Source organism: Apteryx mantelli, chromosome 1 (assembly GCF_036417845.1).
Source record: "Apteryx mantelli isolate bAptMan1 chromosome 1, bAptMan1.hap1, whole genome shotgun sequence".
Lineage (NCBI taxonomy): Eukaryota > Metazoa > Chordata > Aves > Apterygiformes > Apterygidae > Apteryx > Apteryx mantelli.
This window is the reverse complement of record NC_089978.1, coordinates 81748829-81762331: the sequence shown is the minus strand read 5'-3', so window position 1 is coordinate 81762331 and position 13503 is coordinate 81748829. Positions and strand designations below refer to the sequence as shown.

The 13503-nt window shown below is 36.8% G+C and overlaps 1 protein-coding gene across 1 annotated transcript in view; it reads left to right on the top strand.

The window, feature by feature from the left end:
* Nucleotides 1-13503, top strand: part of ANOS1 (anosmin 1) — a 141535-nt gene that overhangs the window by 72528 nt on the left and 55504 nt on the right. The window contains exons 3-5 of the mRNA XM_067289725.1: nt 5283-5303; nt 5989-6051; nt 9623-9845. Of these exons, the coding sequence (XP_067145826.1) occupies nt 5283-5303; nt 5989-6051; nt 9623-9845 (307 nt within the window). The remainder of the gene's footprint in view (nt 1-5282; nt 5304-5988; nt 6052-9622; nt 9846-13503) is intronic.

Sequence of the window (13503 nt, the reverse complement as noted above, 5' to 3'; positions counted from 1 at the left end):
TACTGGGGAGCCCAGAACTGGACCCAGCACTCCGGGTGTGGCCTCACCAGGGCTGAGCAGAGAGGAAGGATCACCTCCCTTGACCTGCTGGCAAGGCTTGTCCTAATGCAGCCCAGGATGCCATTGGCCTTCTTTGCCCAGGACCCCCATGTCCTTCTCTGCAGAGCTGCTTTCCGGGGTTATGGGATTATGAATCTTTAAAACAGTATATCTAATGTCAGTTTCCTAGCCAAACTTTTTTTTCCCCCCCCACTTTCATATGCAGAATTCAAGTATGGTGACTTGAATGATGCTAATAGATTTACAGAAGGAAAATATCCATCTTAAAGTTTATGAGGAAATTCATTGCCACAGGAAGCTGAGAGGCCAAATATATAAATAGACTTTTAAAAAGTGATTAGATAAAAAAAAAAGTACATTCCTGAGGTGCGTAGGCAAAGTCCAATTCAAAGAATCCTTAATTCTCTGGCAACTGCAAGACTGTACCAGCAGAAGAAGGACTGTTTGTTATATTTCTCCCTAAGGATCTGCTGTCTGAGTTGGAATATTCAGGTTGATTCATTGATCTCATCCCAGGATGCCTTTCTTGTGTTTCATTGAAAATTGTTGGAGTTGTGTTTTTTACCTAATTTTATGCATAATTATACTTTCCTATTAAGCTAATCTTTTTCTTTGTATGTATAGCTTTTAGAATTACACCATAACCTCCTAAGTGGAGAAGTACGATATCAGATTCCTATGTCAATTACAACAGTGCTGGAGTTAGAGGACCTAATTTGGTCTTTGGTTCAAACAATAATGTAAAGAGTGATACCTCTTTTTGACATTAGTAAATGAGATGCATCTTCTATTAAGTGAATGTTGGAGGACTGCTATGTGTGTGTATGTTTTGGGGAAAATATAACCCAGAACTAATGGGAGATTTTTTTTAATTTAATGCGCCACAGATTTTTTTTTGAATTGTAACTCTTTATGATAATTCTGTTCAGCTTTATCATGAGAAATAGTTTCATTGAACGTGTCCTGCATCTCACACAGTAAAGAGGAAAAGTAGTTGCCTCAGACTGTTTAAAGGAAAATACATTCTATAATATGATATTTCTAAGGTCTAGTATTGCTCTATCAGGTTAGCATGCTATTAATGGATTTGGACTGGATAAGTATTCAACTGTGCTTTTACTGCCCTGAAGTCAAAGGCTAAGTTATTCAGGCAAGTCACAGTATACTTTTTGAGACACAGAATGTAACAATTTCTATTCCTATTAATAAGCAGCAAACACCACTGTATTAAGATTTACAGATTAAAAATAATTTTTCTCCCTGTTCTTTTGGGTGCAGTCATATGTTTAAGCATACCCATGGAAAAGTGATTCTTTCTAAGAGTGATGAACACTATTCTTCTTTGGCTTCAATTAAATTCCTACCTCAAGAACGTTGTCCACTCAAAGCCTGATAGTGAGAATATACATTTTTTAGATACTTTGTCTTCGTGACGCGGCATGTTCTTAAGAGATTATGCATTGAAAGGTGTTTTTTTCCTTTTTTTTTAAACTATCTAGGTTCCAGTTAATTAAATGCCTTAAGATAACAAAGCACTTACATATATTTTTTAGATATAAAATATGAATTTCTGACCTTCCTGCCATAAGCAATTGAAATGGTGAATGATAATGAAAAGAATTATATTTGAGCTGTGACATTTTGATTCCATTCTTTTTATAACAGTTTGCATATTACTTGGTTACCAGTCTGGGGTAGGAAGAAGCCTTATTAGACAAAAATTTCAAGGGTGGACTCTTCTCTTCTGAAATAAATTATTGTTTGCTGTTTAAATAATTACAGATATGTCATACTTGACTATTCAATTTAAATATAATATTCAAATAAATTTAAAATATTTGATTAAATATGTAATATTTAAATATTTGAAAGAGCTTTGGAATTCACTACCTTTTCAAAAGTGCAGTGTTGATGTAAATTTCTCCCCTTCATGTCAAAGGCAACATTTTCTAGGCAAAACTGATGGTGAATTATTTTGAAAATCTCTTTCCTTAATAATGTAAATAGCATAGATCAGATGCTAATCTCATACTTGTTGCTTTTATTTATTTATAATTTAAAAGTTGGAGCAAAATAGGCTTCTCTAAGAGGGTCCTTTACAGTACATTTTTAAAAAAATACAATGAAAAATATAAAACAAAATAAATTAAAGCAATAGTAATACTCTTCCTTGAATTGAAACAGTATTTTATCATTGTTCCTATTTCATACAGTCTGATTATTAACAAGATCTATAGTAATATCTCATATATGTATGTTTACATACGTGTGTGCATAGATTTTGAAGGAGGACAAATACTGGGGTGACTTTTTTGATGCAATTGTACAGTAGTGAAGAGCAATTCTGCAGTAGTCTGGATGAAGAAAGAAAATCTACAACTTCCAAATTAAGACACAGGAGATATTAAAATAGATACTTTCTGAAGATTCAATTTAGTAAGGCCAGCATGATTAACACCCTTCATCTTATGAAAAGTGCCACTGGCCCGTAATGACTGCAACTGGTTAAGACCTGTGTTTCATATCTCATTGGAAACGTATTCCCCTCCAGCAATACAATTCCCTTTGCCATCGTGCTTGGGAATGCATTCAGGAGTGACTCCAAGGGAACAGTGCCATCTGCTGAATGAATTACCAGAATGCTTCCCGTGCTACCTTCATGTATGTTGGTGGTCTGCCATCTAAATACCAAAGCTTAGCTTCTGGGGGTGGGTGGTAATGCCTGTAAGGTATTTTTTATTGCATAAAATACAGCCAAAATCAGCTGCCAGCTGCTTCTTGGCGTAAATTCTTCTCATCCTGGATAGAAGATTTTCAGTATCCTTTTAACAGGCACATGTTTACACTAATCCAGAAGACCAGGATGTGTTTACTTGCTGGGTGGGAATACTTTCTTCATGGGTGTTTTGGGTATTTTTTTTTTGAAACTCTTCGTATTGGTGAGAAGTGCTCTATGATTTCCTTTCAGACATCAAGCCTCAGCTAAAGACTGGTGAAATAACTCCTGTTGGTTTGAGGGCGGGGGGGTATTGGAGAAGGCCATACTGAGTTGCGTTGAACATTAGAAATGTATTATCCAAAGTTTTACCTCTGCACACTTTTTTGTATTCTCTGAAGATGTGGATTTAAGAAAACAATTATTATTGCAGCTGGTTATGACTCACATTTTTCTGATTTTAATTTTTACTGTATACTGAATGGTAGCTGTCAGGAACCCTTAAGTTCGTGTTGATGTGTGGCCTGATTCTGCATGCTTTTTCTAAATAGAATTTTCAGTTTAGTGCTTGCCTTGGCTAGATGGATTAAAAATGAGAAAGATGCATAGTGGAGAGAGCAATGCAGTACTTTAGTACAATACAGAGCACTGCAAAATATATGTTGTTCAGTAGACTCATCTTAATGCACATTGATACAAAGCATGAAATGATAACAGAAAAAAACACCTTTGTAGTTAAAAAATAATGCAGCTCAGAGTGATATACATAAATGGGAAGAGAAATCTTTACAGAAACTAGCATGCTAAATATTATGAGGACAGGTAATATCTTTTATTAGAAATTTAGCATGTCTGGAAAAAGAGACAAACTTAAGTATGCAAGCACCTTTCAGCTGACCTAGAAGGTATGACACATGTTCTGCAACACGTTTCCCTCTCCATATAAAAAATGCCAGGAGAGATTTCAGGAGAAAAAGAATATCTCTTTACCTGAGATTATTGCCAGTCAGAGGGTAAGGCTAACTGGACAGTGGGTGAGATCCCAAGGAGTGTCTTACAGTTTAAGTCATGGATTCAAATATAAGACCTGTATCAGACTTCCAGCTTTTCCCTGGACATCCTCAGCTTCCCACTTATAAAATGATAATAGGGGAACCTCTTAACAGAGCAGCTAAGAGAATAAATGCACAACCTCAGTGTTTGTGAGATACTTTTATCTATGTTATTGCAACTTTAATAACTACCTTTTTAGAAAGACTACCCCAAACTCTTTTAAGGCAAGGTTGTTGGCAACATTTCTGTCTGCCTGTAGCAGTTTCTCTCCAGCCCACAGAAAGATACAGCCCCATTCAAGCTGGGCAGTCAGGAATTCTGCAGCAGCCCATGGCTCTTTGCTGGGCCAAGCCCGATTCCCTGAGAACTCCTCATACAGCAGGAGCATGATGCATGTATGAAAGACATTTTGTTTATGTATAGATAAGAGTCAGCAATCAGAGCCTGTGTGTTGAGCCTGAGCAGCAGCCGGACAAGGCGCTGTGTGCTAGAGCCTATTTACATTGCAGGTAAACACACCCTTGTACAAACACCTTGAACAAACCCTCTGGAGTAGCCCACATCTTATACTTCCTTCCAGCTGTTTTGCTCTAGAGTCTGCAAGGAAGGCAGTCCAGCAATACAGCCTACAGTGAACTTGGTCCCGGTCCCCAGCTCAGGATTGTGGCTATCCTGCAGTTTAGGTGCAGCCTGTGTGGCTGTGCAGCAGTGAAACAAGAATTAGGAAAAGGCAAGAATAAAGAAATCCTGACAGCCTTGGAAATCACTAGCGAAATCCCAGTGTGGTCAAAATGTCGCTCACGATGTCTTGACACCATTTGTACCTCAGTAAAGTGGGGCTAAACTCATCAGACAGTTGAGAGAGTGGTAAAATTGACATGAAGGTGGAATTGAGCTCCAATGTGCAGTAACTGTACCACAGGAAAAACAACACTCTGGAGTTAATTAAATTTACTGACTTCAGTGATATTTTATAATGTAGCCTTCTAATTACTCTGTATACTGCACATTGTGAATTTTCAGGTGCTAGAAGCTGGGGCTAAAATACCAAAATATACATATCTTTCATCCTGAAACATGTAACCTTTGTGACTAATGCTTTTATTAGATTTTCAGGCCTTGTCACTGCTAAGAAAAATGCTTAGCTTTTTAATGCATTAATTTTTTCAAAACATTAATGATATAGGTGGTCAGCTGTTCTGAGATATAGCCTATATGTATTCATGCTTGTTTTTGAATATATATAACATATAATAACATATATGAATATATGTAATGTATATGGCTCCAGTGTGATACTGTGTATTAGAGAAACAAGTTATATGAATGCCAGATTGCTATCAAAGACCTTTCCCTTTGCTGCAGTAAGTGTCTTTCCACTGTGACCAGAAAGAATAAGTGTCATTAACTCCTGATAATGCCAATATTTTCTAAGATCGTCTGTCTAAGAAAGGAGGTGAAGAGGTTTCTGAAGGTGAGTCTAAATTTATGTTTCAGCTGCAGAGAATGCTGCAGATTTTTCTTTACACTGTACTGTGAAGCTTGAGTCTGGTTTGCAGAGTTTGAGTCTAAACTGTGTATCTATCCATTGCAGTAGAGGTTGAAGGTGAAGAAATGATAATTTGGTACTTGAAATAAAGTGGTTTTGCTAACAGACCAGTGAACATTGTCTGTTTATACACGAATAGCGGCTAAAGCTCTGCTGAGTCTACTCCATAGCTTGATGAAACAGCTTTTCACCTGGGAAGTCAATGTGCCTCTTTAATCTTTAGGCTGGTCAGTGAGGAGAAGATTTAACTTTCTGTAGTTTAAAGTGGTTCCTTTGACATTGTCTCTGTGATCCAGCAACATGGTGTTAGATGTTATTAGGACCCAGAGTCACTAAGGCAGAAAATAGGATGGCATATACGTAAGTGAGGAGATTGTGTGGTACAGTAAGAAATACTGGAAATGTTTCCTGTGATCTAACCATGGCTTGGAATGACCTTGCTCTGACACCATGACACAATGACACAATCTTATCCTCAGGAGAAGTGGATTTTTAAAGCCAATTATTAACCTCCTATGGACCAAACAAACAATTAGAGAAGAACTAAGGTCATTTGTGGATGTTTATTTCTTTCTCTTCCTGACACTTTTCCCCTTCCTGATTCTTCCAGTGCCTGGAGCCCTGCAAAGAATCTTGGGATTTGAAGAAAAACCACTGCCAAAGCTTCTGTGAGGTATGTCAGCCCAAAGGCACTCTTTCTCACTTTGTTCTAGCTGTCTCGTTCATTTATATTACTAGAGGTGTGAGCTTTAAGGAGACAGCTAACTAACAAGACTTATATAGCATTGCATTTTATTTGAATGGATACACATATAAGAATTTAGCCATATTCAGTTTGTGTAATTTTTTTTCTTTTTTTTTCTTCTGACCAAATGATTTATCTCTACTTGAAGCTTTAAGCCTTGATCCAGCCATACTTACATAATTTCTCTGAGTAGGTGCTGTTAATTCCCTTCTGTAAGTTGTTATTTCTGTCGCATGCCCTTCTTTGCCTTCTGGCTACATGTGAAAAAAGGAGTGTCTTTTAAACAGATAAAATGTCACGTGTGTGAAAATCCTTTTGCAGAGTTGCTGGAAAGGTGGACTTTCCTATATGTGAAAGTTTGTGATTTTTAAAAGAATAACTGTTTAGGAATAACTGTATTGTGGACACTTATTTCAGAAGATTAGTATCAAAATATATAATTTTTCAGGAACAAGTCAGGAACAAGGAAAACTATTTCTGCATAGCATTTCATAATAACTTAGTGCATAAACAAAGCCTCAATCAATTAAACTATTAAAAAAAAGATAGTTTTGTTGGGTTTAAAACATGGCTTCTACTGAATTGGTGGAAGTCAGTTGTTACAGTTCTTAATTGATTTTTAGTATGAAATGAAAACATCTCAACAGAAGGTTGCTTTGTTATAACTAAATCGCTATAAAGGTATTTCTTTATTCAAATCAATGAAAGTGTCTGTTTATAAAGATTTGTAAAGATTTTCAGCTTTGTCTATAAAATAAAATAGAAGTGATCTTAACTAATATTCTGTCTGAACTTCTCCCTTGTCACTGTGAACATTCTCTTTCTGGTATAAGAATGTGTGCTTTGTTTACATTGTTCTAAATATCATAAATGTGTTTAGGGAAAGGTATAATTTCAACTAAAAAGCCTTTACTATATCCAAATAACTATGTGTAAATAGGGATTACTACCTAACTAATCTATTTAGTTTTGTTAGTGTTACAAGTAAAAACTTCATATGAAAACCAGTTCTCGTAAGATTTCTTTAAACAGAATCAACTACTGCTTCTTCATATACAAAACTCTAGGGTAGTGTAATAAATTAGTTTAAGTGGGTCTAATTTATGTCACCCTCATATATCACTTCTCACTCTGGCTGTATGTTTCCAGATATGGGTGTAAATATGTATAAATTTAGTTTAAAAGGAAAACATTTGTAGAACACTGTTCTATTGTAGTTAAAAACAGTGAGCATCCCTCTTTGATTAGTGTTTTGTGGCTGAAGCTAAATTTAGAACTTCAAAGGCCAGTAACCAAGAGCAGCATGTTTAGCAGCTAACTGAAAAATGAGCTGCGAAATAGGGTGAGGAAGAGAAGCCTTGAGGATGTATTGTACCTCAGGGAGCTATAAAGTTTTTAATTAAGTAGCTGCAAATTTGTGATGTTTTAGGATTTGAAATTAGCTTCACACACACACATGTGTACTCACACACACACATATGCAAGCAAGCAAGGGGCCATTCTCCTTTCTCTCAGACTCATCTATGCCCTATAGACATTGCTTGACTGAATTAAACCAGAGTCTTCCTTTGATAGTTCTCAATTTTTTTTGCATTCAATAAAAAACTTGGAAGCAACAATTTAGCTTCAAATTTTTCAAGGTCCCCACTTTGGAAGTAATTTCCTGTCTACTGAATCAGTCTGCTAAAGTTAAAGGAACCTTACATGTAAGGAAGAAAAGCAGAATATCTCTGAACAACATGCAGAAGAAAATTGTAGTTCCAGACCTGCCACCAAATGAAAGAGGCACAGGTTTTCATTTAGTTAATGCAAGAGACCCTGTACATGGTAGGTTAACACTGCAGGATATGGTTTTGTTACTTAGCTAAGCCTGGCTAACAGCCACCTACTGCTTAAAAAGGGGGTCAGATCCCCCCCCTCCCCCCTCCCACAGAATCACAGAATCTCTGAGGTTGGAAGGGTCCTCTGGAGACCTCCGCCCGGTCTCTATGGCTCATTCCCATCCTCTCCCTTGGACCAGCACTGTTGCTCATCTGATTTTATTATTTGCTGTTACTGGAGTTTAGCTGACTCCATTTTTTCCATAGAGTTAGTTTCCTGCTAGTTTAGCTACTTAACTGGCTAACCGTGGGATCAGGTAAGGGCCTATGGGGGAACAGCGGGTGTGCACATCTGGGAATGATGGGGTCAGTAGGAGAGGAACCAGGACTGCCCATTTTGGCAGCAATAGCCTTTAGACTGGGTCACCCAACTGCATGCTTAAGAGTCTGATTCAAAAGTTTTGAACTGTTGAAGGAGAGAGAGGTAGTTTTGTGGCACCTTCACATTCCTGGACCATATTAACTTTGCAGTATAAACTGACACATACTCAATGACCCATTTGGGCCTCATTACTGGTGAAAGAGGTCAACAGTCTCTCTCATTTTGCCAGAATATGAGAATACTATAAATGAGAAAGTAAAACATTTGAATAGGGAAGAAAGCAGTGAAGTTGTAGAAGCTATAGGAGTACTTAGATAGAGGTGGGCTGTAATTCCTGTGTAGGCTTAGAAATTTATAAATCAGATTCTTCAGAGAGGAAGGTTTTTGATTCCTCTAAGATAGAAAGAAAAGTTATAGATAATCCCAGTTACATGGGTTACCTACCCAAAGTTCCACCAATTACTTTGAGAGAATCACTTTTGCCTTTTTTTCTGCACCAACGTAAACAAAATACCAGTTAAAAGAGGAGATGAAATCCCCCTGTCACACGCAGTGTTCTCCCCAGTGTCCTAGATGCTATTATTTTTTCATATAGCTTTAAATGAACATTGTAAACTTTTGAATAGTACACATATGCTATAAAATGTTCGTACTTTGAAGCAGTCACTCTAGGACCTGATTTCTCAAAGAGGTAGTATTTATTTTCATCTTGGATCAATATATTTAATTCCTATTTTAATCTGCATTTTCCGCTGATCGTTTTATCAGAAATTTAGTTCCAGTTCCATAAGGAGTCACACAGTTACAAAAGCAAGAACATAAAGATGCTGCTAAATCCCGTCTACTCAGTTCAAACAGTATAATGAGGCAAGATTTAGCTTATTTATCTAGAGTGGCATTACATCAGATATTGTGGATAAACTGTCATGAGGTACAAAGGGAGGAATGTGGGATAGTCAAAAAAAAGACTGTCTAACCATTGTTTCCCCTCTGTGTTGTGAATGTTTTTAATCTGTCATTGAGCAACTTTGTAGCCAGGATATGTGAGGAAAACAAGAGAAAGCTGGCAAATATAAACAACCTTATTCCATAAAAGATGGTGGTCTTACTTGAGGGAATTCATCATTCTGTGCTTAGAATGCTCTTTTAGAAGTGACTTGAATACATAAATCTTCAGGGATAGTCTTGCAAAAGCTGAAAATCTGAATTTTCCTTTAGGAGGTCTTGGACAATGTGCAACATTTTTTTCTTATTTTCCTGCTGAAAACTTTGTACAATTCTTTTGTTTTCCCTTTAGCCTCTTTTCCCCAAGAAGAATTATGAATGCCTAACTAGCTGTGAATTCCTTAAGTACATCCTGTCTGTGAAGCAAGGGGACTGCCCAGCACCTGAGAAGGCCAGTGGTTTTGCAGCTGCCTGTGTTGAAAGCTGTGAAGCTGATAGCGAATGTTCTGGAGTGAAGAAATGCTGTTCCAATGGATGTGGACATACATGCCAAGTTCCAAAAAATCTGTACAAAGGTAGAGATTATTAATAGGTACTCATACTGGGCTAATAACTTCAGGCCATAATAAAGCCTCCTAGAAAACCAGGCCTTTCATTTCATAGAATTTTGTATGGATGGGGAGACTAAGAGAGAGAAGGCTTTGGGGATATGTCTGGATACTGAAAGGATAGAAAGACAAAGAAAAATGTAGCCTGAGTTTCTGAAAGTTGTTTTTTCCCTTATGAAGCCCATGTCTGGAATTCTGTGGAACATAAACATGTGGCTGTTATGAATCATCTTAAGAAGAACAAACTTGCCAGTTTAGGTGAGATCCCACTTAATTTGATGCAGATGAGAGAAATAATTGCAACAGGAAAATATTTAAAGATAAATAATACGTGTTCTATTAATCACCAATAAACTTTATGATTATGAGCCAAGTAGGTAGGACTACCAAACAGGACATTGCAGATAATCCCCCATCAGAACAAACGAATGCAGTATATTTGGAATTGGTGTTCTTAATGACCTAAGAACAAAATAGTGAAAAATGCTAATATCCACATATATATTACTTCATTATTTGAAATCCAAGGCATCATGACTTACTCAAAAGTTTTTATTTGCTTTGATTTGAATCCTGAGATTCTGTGAAAAAGGGCTTTCCTTGCCATCCATCAGCAAGGCCTTGTAGCTTAAGGAATGATTTGTGCTTAGAAAAACTCCAGATTTTAATTTGTTACCATTTAAAACAAGTTTGTACATGGAAATATTCTGAAAATGTGCTTCTAACACAGAATAATGACCATATATAAAAGACATTTTCTCATTCCATGGAATTGGAATGTTTTGTTAGAAATCAGTTCGCCTTATTTTTGTGATTAAAAAAAAAAAACCTAATCAGTTACACTTCTGATAGCATAGGCTCTCTGTGGAGAGCCTAATCAGCAGAACTGTGAACTAAGCTCCAGGCTCATGTCTGAATCCAGACTTACTTCAATCTGTGGAGCTCCAGTTGTTTGCAGCCTTAAAACCACTGGGGATGAATATGTTTGAGTGAGGTCAGAAGTATTGCCCTTAACCCAGGGTATAAACCTGCTAATAGCAGTTGAAGGAGAACAGGCTATCATGATTCTGTGCAAGTATACCTTTGATAACAATAAATATCTGGTCTATTTTGAAACTGGAAGTAAAATATGTGAAGAAGACATTGGTGATTTTTTTTCTAAGTTCATTCCTTTAACTGAAATGTTGATGCAATTTTTTGAATGCCCCTGGTGATGACAATGTATGTCAGAAATAATCTGCTTTGACTTCTGAATCCTGTGTTTAAGTGTGCAGGATTGGCCGTCAGGAAACACTGTCTTAATTACTTACATAAATGGAGAAAATTTGATCTAGAAGTCATAAAAGTTGAGTAAACACAAAACTGGTGAAGTTACTACTCATAAAATAATATGAAGAGCAGGCAATACTGTGGTCCATATTCCCAGTATAGAAGGGAAATTCCCTTGGTTCCAGGGGACTTCAGACCAGTCCCTTTAAAACTATAAGGAAGGTACACAATCATCCATACCACCTATTAAAATGAAGAATATTAAAAGGGATTATTTAGTTATTTCTATTCTCTTCTTGAGAAAAATGATCAGAGTGATAAATTCAGCATTCTTATTGCATGAGTAATTATTTACATGGTCAGGCTCCATACCACAGTTGTGAAACAAGATTCTTCAGGGCATTCCAGCAAATATAACATCTGGAGAAAGGTTAAAAAAGAGCAAAAACCAAAAACAGGAGATGAGCTACATTTGGGGAGGGGCAAATGTATATAGGATATGGTACGCTGTGTAACTGCATACAGAAAAATCTATTATTTGTTCAGACTAATTGTATAGTGATAGAACTAACCTTGTGTTCTAACATCTTATCACCTATCTGCAGGGAGGTGCTTGCTTGTAAAAGCATATATGTGTTACAGAGGAAGGGCAGAATGAATACGGCCTTCTCAGCTGATGAATTCAGCTAATTAGCCTCTTCAACCTGTCCTTCTGCAACAAAGGACAAATGGAAGCTGAGCAGGCTTACTTTTCATTTCCTCCAGGGGTAAATGACCTTCCCGTCACTAAGGAAGAGCGAACTCGGCAAGCATGACTAAAATCTAGTGAATAAGTTTAGTACTTATTCTTATCATTTTGACAGCACTCCCAGCTAGAAAATGAACTCAGATTGAATCTAAGAGTCTACGTAAGTTGCTATAGTTTCACTGTTGGTCAAGCTCTGGAGGTTAAAGTTATATCAGCAGATAAAAAATACCCATCTGATTTAACTGCATATACCCTCTAGTAGTGGGTGTTAAAGCCCAATCCTGAAAGCATATTAATACGAGTATACTTACACCATAGTTGCATATAGAAAATGTTGTATTAACTGTACTTCTTATCTTAATTGCTTCTTGACTTGAACTTGATATAATCTTCAAACTGTCCATGTCTTTTTATTTTTTCGTTTCTCTTCCATTTGTCAAGGAGTATTACTAATCAATTACATAGTCTTCAAATTTTTCCCTTTGCTGGAGGTATGAAATGTTCTATCCTACGCTTGTCATCTGCCTCATCCACCTGCTTTACTTTGTGTCAACTTGTAAAAGACTTTACTTCGGCAAGTGACTGTCCTTTCCACAGGGCCACAGGTTTTTTTTCTCGGAGGGAAATAACCTGACATAATGATGTTAGAAATAACAGTAAGTGCCTAAACTAAATTTAGTACTTTATGGATAGAAATGGAGGCAATATCCTTGCTTAGAATAAAACAGAACCAAAAAAAAAAAAATCAGAACATAAAAGGAGGAAGAGAAAGTGTTGTAAAATGGTTGATCAGGTTCGCTTTGTCTGACATATATATCCCCGCCTAAGGACTTGGACATGTATCTTTTTCCACATTCAAGTGGTGACAGCTGAAGAAATTACCCATCACTGCTTTCCTGTTCAGAAATTAGTGGAATCTCAGATGTGATGATACTCCTACTTGTGTGAAATTTCCAGAACCCCTTTTTAATAAAGCTTTAAGGTTCATACTGTTTAAACAAGCCTAATTCATTTTGTCTGAAACAGGTTGGGGAGCAATCCATAAAGCAGATCTGGGCAAGGGGTAAATTATGGTGAAGAGAAGGTTATGGCACTTAAAGGGTGTGATGGTGTGGTAATGTTGTAATAGGATAGCTAGAGCCAGAATGGTCATCCACAGATTATTTTTTATTTATTTTATGATTAAAGAAAAATACAGGTTTTGTGTTAAAAAATGCATACAGTTTTAACGGTGTGTATCTTTGAGTCTTTGAACAGGCTGTGTTTATAATCATATTGATGCCATGTCAATACCCTTTACTGTCTGAACTGTCTGAACAGTACCTTTTACTGTCTGAAACCTTTCCATGAAAACTTTTTGAGTTGCTGGTGTTGGTACCTACATTTGAGGTACATGTTCTTATGATGAGCCAGCATGCATTTATTTTTCATGGCACAGAGATGCATGTGTCATTTGAAAGACACCTGTTGAAACGTTTTGCCTGGGCTCTGGTATTGCACACATAGAACAATCAGTGATTTGAATTCTCAACTTAAACACTGCTAACTTCAGAGGACTAATTTGTTCAACCATGATGAAAGGGCTGACCTTTTACATAATGGAAAGCA